This window comes from Hylobates moloch, unplaced genomic scaffold (genome assembly GCF_009828535.3).
Source record: "Hylobates moloch isolate HMO894 unplaced genomic scaffold, HMol_V3 SCAFFOLD_10, whole genome shotgun sequence".
Lineage (NCBI taxonomy): Eukaryota > Metazoa > Chordata > Mammalia > Primates > Hylobatidae > Hylobates > Hylobates moloch.
This window is the reverse complement of record NW_026652285.1, coordinates 97,079,416-97,085,817: the sequence shown is the minus strand read 5'-3', so window position 1 is coordinate 97,085,817 and position 6,402 is coordinate 97,079,416. Positions and strand designations below refer to the sequence as shown.

The 6,402-nt window shown below is 45.4% G+C and overlaps 1 protein-coding gene across 6 annotated transcripts in view; it reads left to right on the top strand.

Annotated features, from left to right (window-relative positions):
• Positions 1-1,078: 1,078 nt before the first annotated feature.
• The window catches only part of GOLGA1 (golgin A1), a 63,006-nt gene continuing 57,682 nt past the window's right edge, over positions 1,079-6,402 (top strand). For 3 of the 6 annotated variants that reach the window (XR_009215247.1, XM_032165111.2, XM_032165107.2), the window contains exons 1-3: positions 1,079-1,170; positions 1,986-2,035; positions 3,263-3,552. Coding sequence is in view for 5 of the 6 variants with exons in the window: in XM_032165111.2 (XP_032021002.1) it covers positions 3,418-3,552 (135 nt within the window). In the remaining variant the exon portion in view is untranslated. Of the gene's footprint in view, positions 1,302-1,755; positions 1,777-1,985; positions 2,036-3,262; positions 3,553-6,402 lie in introns of those variants that run through there. The other 3 variants (XM_032165109.2, XM_032165108.2, XM_032165110.2) reach the window with 3 other exon arrangements.

Below are 6,402 nucleotides of genomic sequence, written 5' to 3'. Positions count from 1 at the left end.
GACTGCAGGCGCCCGTCACCTCGCCCGGCTAATTTTTTGTATTTTTAGTAGAGACGGGGTTTCACCGTGTTAGCCAGGATGTTCTCGATCTCCTGACCTCGTGATCCGCCCGCCTCGGCCTCCCAAAGTGCTGAGATTAGAGGCGTGAGCCACCGCGCCCAGCCAGAACAAGATAGTTTTTCCTCTTTTGTTTTTTTCTTTTCCTACTGCCTGCATGATTGCTATTTATTTAAAGAGACGGAGTCTCGCCACGGTGCCCAGGCTGGTCTGAAAGCCCTGGACTCAAGAGATCCTCCCACCTCGGTCTTCCGAGTAGCTGGGACCACAGAGGCGCGCGCCGGGCACTTCTGATGCTTTGAACTTTCTTCCTAAGCAGAAAGGAGACGGCCCAGCAGCAGATGGTGAAGCTAATCCAATATAGTGAGCTGCCACCAGCGTTTTTAAGTGCATTACATAGTAAGAACGTGGTTCTGCTGGACGTTATGTACTCGGTTGCGATATAAAACGCATCATCTACAGTAGGTGACAGGCGCCAAAGTTCAAAAACCGGTCTTAAGGTGTAAGGTCCTAGGACTAGTTTCTGGAGCTACTGGCTTCTGAGTGAAGATGGAGGCGCAGACTTCCCGGGTCACTCGGTGGCAAGGCAGCTGCCTAGGGTGCGGCGGGACCGGGCGGCGCGTGGGGCGCCTGGCCAACCAGCGCAGCCCCGGCCGGGTTTGTAGCCAGCACAGCACAGCGGGGCCTGTGGCACGGACTGGGTTCTTTCACTTTTGACACGAAGCCCTTCCCACTTACCACGCTCTGCACGCGCCCCTGTTAAAATAGAAAAAGACCGAGAGGCCTCGGAGACTCAGTCATCATCTGCGGCTCTGGCCGCTCGCTGACGTGGCGAACTGGGCTGAGGGAGCGCCCGGCTGGGCACCCGCGAACTCCAGCCGTTCCGGCCCAACCGCCGCCCAGAGGTAGTAACAGTAGCCGCCAAGGCCGCGCATGGGCGCATGCGCGCGTCGGACCAACCCCCCTCTAGCAGTCACTTCCGGCGCGCTGGGAGACGTGCGGTTCCGGGTCGCTGCTCGGCTCGCCGGCTGGGCGGTGGGGGCTGGTGACGCGAGCTGGGGCTCACGCGAGGCCCGGGAGGCGGGGCTTTGCTGGCTGCCCAGAGAGAGGCAGGTGCGCAGGCCAGGACTCCGGGAATGCGAGCAGGCCCCTTATTCTCTCAGTGGCCTCGGTCTGTCCCCACAGCGGCCCGGTCAGGGTTGCCCAAGCCCCAAGGCGGGGGGCGGCACCGGGGTGCTGAAAGGGTGAGAGTGGGGGCGGAGGCGGGCTGCCCCGGCCTGGGAGTCTGGAGCCTAGGGTTCTGGGATTCCTCCCTGCGCGACCTTGGACAAGTCGCTCCTCCTCTCTAGGGCTCAGTTTCCCTGCTGTCAAATGGGAGAGATGTTGGATCCTTCCTTTTTTTGACAGTCCAAAGCACGGGCGGGGCTGGAGGGAGCCTGAGGGAGTGAGATCCAAACTGCCATGGCAGGCACCTGCCTGCCTCCGTAGGGGTTAGGCATCTGTCTTTACCCAATTTTGCCTTGCTTTTTCTCAGTACAAATCCGTGACCAGACAGCCCAGGGTCTGGCCAGGTAAACAGTATGTGAGCGTAGTAATCAACTGAGAAATAAATACTGGCTCCAGGAAAACTTAACCTCATTCAAATTGTTTTGCTCAGGGCTCCCAGGAAGAAGTGAATTTAGGCACCCGCTGCGGTGATCAATTCTGTTCTATGCGCTTGTAAGTGAAGCTCTTAGGCAAATAACAAATTCATAGGAGATCAGGGTTAGGGAGGGTATCCCATTGAGAGTTGTGACAGGTTTTCTTACCCCCTTTAATCCTTCTTCTGTCCCTCCTCTTCCTTCACTTCTCCCCCTATCCCCACTCAACATTTTGGCCATACACTTGAAAAGAAATACCCAATGCATTTTATCTTTGTCTTCATGCAGGACAGAATGCTTTGACCTCCAAGCTGTTTTAAATCTAGTAGATAAGCCAGGTGAGTAAGTGGTTTACACACATTGAAAGTAAAGTTTCTGAAGAATTGTACAGCCTTAATGGAGGATCTGAAGTGGTAAGATGGCATTTGTGTATCTCAGAGCAGAGCTTAGGTATCCTCCACAAAACATGGAAAGTTAAGGTTGGAACCAGAATATTAGTGTTTTATACACCATTAGGAGGAAAAGATTTTTGAATCTTACTTTGAATATCATGTCAAACATTCTTAAGAAAAGAAACTGTGAGGCCGGGCGCCGTGGCTTATGCCTGTAATCCCAGCACTTTGGGAGGCCAAGGCAGGTGGATCACCTGAGGTCAAGAGTTTGAGACCTGCCTGACCAACACGGAGAAACCTCATCTCTACTAACAATACAAAATAAGTCGGGCGTGGTGGCGCATTCCTGTAATCCCAGCTACTCGGGAGGCTGAGGCAGGAGAATTGCTTGAACCCGGGAGGTGGAGGTTGCTGTGAGCCGAGATCGTGCCATTGCACTCTAGCCTGGGCAACAAGAGTGAAACTCCATCTCAAAAAAAAAAAAAAAGAAAGAAAAGAAACTGATTGGAGGTAATTTTATCAAACTCAAAACCACACAGCGTCTCCAGAAAATGTTCAAGGATATCAGATACTTACACAATAGAGTTGTCTGGCTTGTCCTCTGTTTTCTGTTACCAGCTTTTCCTGTTGGACAGTTGATTGCAAACCATCCTGAAACAGTAGGATATTACACTTTTTACGTATTGAATTACATATTGAATATTGAATTACATATGAATTGAATTACATGCATTTTTGCCTTCAACTTAAAAAAAGAACACTAAACTGTAGTTAAGCTTATTGGAGGAAAGATTTGAAATCATTAAGTCATGAATATGTGATGTTGATGTCTGCTCTGGGAAATTTTACCAAGTGTGTTATATGTCATAGCCAACATGTTGTAATTAAAAAAAAAAATGTAGAGATTTGTGAATCAGAGTCCTCTGTTCAAATACCAGCCCTGCCACTTAGCCACACAATCTTTGGTAGGTTACTTCATCTCCTTGAGACTGGGTTTCTTCATCTGTATATGCATATGTAGCACCTGAGTGCTTTTTAAATGTTTAGTAATCGTGTTCTATAAGTGTACATGTAAGTTATGAAACTTAATTTTGAAATCTAAAACTTAACAACTCAGATGTGAAATCTTTCCAGTGTTTAACTTTTGAACTGTCTCTTTCATCTGATTTATAGATCCTGTGTTGCCATAAGCCCTTGGCCCACATTTAAGTGGGAATGCAGCTAGCTTGGATGTCTGAAACTTTGTAGGCGCCTGTGTCTGAATCCTGATCACAGGCACCGGGACTACTGAGAGCTCGTCATCCGTGCAGGATAGCCACACAGCAAACATGTTTGCAAAACTGAAGAAGAAAATTGCAGAAGAGACTGCTGTTGCTCAGAGGTCAGGAGGTGCTACTAGGATCCCACGGTCTGTGAGCAAGGAATCAGTTGCCTCAATGGGAGCTGACTCAGGAGATGACTTTGTAAGTACCTTTACTTAAGAAATAAAGATACTTTTGCAGGGAATTCTTCCAATAAATATTTTAAATTGCTTGATTATTTCATACCTTTCATGGTTTATAGCTGTATAAGAGCCTGTACATCTGATTCTTCTTACTCTGAGGTACCTTTTTGTTAATGTTTGGTTTGTAAATGTTAAGGTACTCTATTTTTTTTCCTTATTTTTCTGTGAGTTCCTCTCCATATTCTCTCCAGTGTCCTCTTGTACTGTTTTTCCATCTATATACCTTGTACATCTTCTTTTGCATTTCATTTCTGAAAATGTCTGGGCCTGTTTTCATTGCAGACATATATACTTATATAACAACTAAGTCATTGCTGCTTAACAAGGTCTCTGAGTTGTGGTATGGGGTTAGCCAGAGTGCATTGTTGTATTGGGACGATTGATGGAAAGATGGCACCAGTGATTACAGTATGTTTCTTTTTTTCTTTTTTCTTTTTCTTTTTTTTTTTTTTGAGATAGACTCTCACTCTGTAGCCCAAAGTGGAGTGCTGTGGCCTGATCTCGGTTCACTGCAACCTCTGCCTCTGGGACTCAAGCAATTCTCGTGCCTCAGCCTCCCGAGTAGCTGGGACTACAGGCGTGTTCCACCGTGCCTGCCTAATTTTTTGTATTTTAGTAGAGACAGGTTTTCACCATGTTACCCAGGGTGGTCTCAAACTCCTGAGCTCAGGCATTCCGCCCACCTCGGCCTCCCAGAGTGCTGGGATTACAGGCGTGAGCCACCATGCCCGGTCTACAATATGTTTCTTATTAGTAAAATACATTTGTGGCTATAAGATTTCAAAAAGTGAAGATGTTGCTATATGAGGGAAATGTCATGCTTAAAAAATAAAGTGTGGCTTTTGCATATGACAGGATCCTCTTAAGTTAGATAAATTTCTTTTTTTTTTTTTTTTTTTTTTTTTGAGACAGAGTCTCACTCTGTCAGCCAGGCTGGAGTGCAGTGGCATGATCTCAGCTCATTGCATTCTCTGTCTCCTGGGTTCAAGCAATTCTCCTGCCTCAGCCTCCCAAGTAGCTGGGACTACAGGTGCCCACCACCACGCCCGGCTAACTTTTTTTTGTTTTTTGTTTTTTGTTTATTGTTTTTGAGATAGAGTCTCGCTCTGTCACCTAGGCTGGAGTGCAGTGGCACAATCTCGGCTCACTGCAACCTCCATCTCCTGGGTTCAAGTGATTCTCCTGCCTCAGCCTCCTGAGTAGCTGGGACTGCAGGTACCAGCCACCACGTCCAGCTAATTTTTGTATTTTTAGTAGAGACAGTTTCACTATGTTGGCCAGGCTGGTCTCGAACTCCTGACCTCGTGATCCGCCGGCCTCGGTCTCCCAAAGTGCTAGGATTACAGGGGTGAGCCACCACACTTGGCAATAAATTTATTTAAAACTCATTTATAATGCTGGATATATATAAAAGAATGTATATAATATATATGTAAAGTATAAAGCATAAAGTAAATCTATCACTCATCTGAAGAAATAGAACATTATCAATTCTGTTAAGCCACTTATATGTTTCTTCCAATTTCCTCTACCCAATTTAGGATAGCATAACCACTATTCTAAATTTTGTATTTTTCATTTACTTGCTTTTTAAAATATCTTACCAGATATGTATGTATTCATAAACAATTTATTATTTAATACTGCTTGTTTTTGAAGTTACAAAAGTTGCACACTGTAGACTTCTTGGATTTCCTTTTTTAAAATTTAATTCAACATGCTTATAAAATGCATTCATGTTACAGGAAGCTGTGGTTCATTTATTTTTGCTGCTGTATAAGATTCCAGGCTGGACACAGAAGCTCACGCCTGTAATCCCAATGCTTTGGGAAGCTAAGGCGGAAGAGTGCTTGAGGCCAGAAGTTCAAGACCAGTCTGGGCAACATAGCAAGACCGCATCTCTACAAAAGTTTTTTTTTTTTTTTTTAATTAGCCAGGTCGGTGGTGGTATGCCTGTAGTCCTAGCTTCTTGGGAGGCAGAGGCAAGAGGATCGCTTGAGCCCAGGAGTTTGAGATTGTAGTGAGCTATGATCGTGCCACTGTACTCCAGCTTAGGCAACAGAGCAAGACTCTGTCTCTAAAGATTTTTAAAAAAAAAAAAAGATCCCAGCATTTGAAAAGGCCACATTTAATCTCTGTCTTCTCCTGGCGATAGACATTTAAGTTGTTTCCATTGTCAGATGAGTCTTCCTCCTGCTTTCTTATACTGCCTGGATCCCAGGTCAGATTACATGGCAGAAGCTATTAGGTTATCGGGATGGAGCAATAAGATTACCAGATCTACATTATCACTGGCTCCTATATTTAAGAGGAAATATAAGCACACATTTGAGCATCGGGCTGAAGGATGTAGTTTTAAGGCTGGGTTCTATGACAGAAGGACCTGCTTTGCCTTCATGCTGACATGCTAAATGAAGTCTTTTATTTAGTAATGTATTCCAAATACAGAGATTGACCCGGATTCAGGAAGTACTTTATTTTGGGATTTCTTAAGTTTTGAACTTAATACAGCCTGATCCTCAGTTCCTATCTCCAGACCCTTATATCCAACTGCATATATTTCTCCAGACAGATGCCTCCTCTGTGGCATCTCAAATTCTAAATGAACAAAATTGAATTCATTATTTCCATCTCCAAATGTGCACCTTCATCTTCCCAAGTCACCAGCCAGAAACCCTGGAGGTATTTTAGACTCTTCCCTCCTTTCACTTCTAGGTGTCCAATCAGTCAACATGTATTATGGCTTCTATTTCTTTTTTCCTTTTTTTTTTTTTTGGAGACAGAGTCTTCCTCTGTCTCCCAGGCTGGA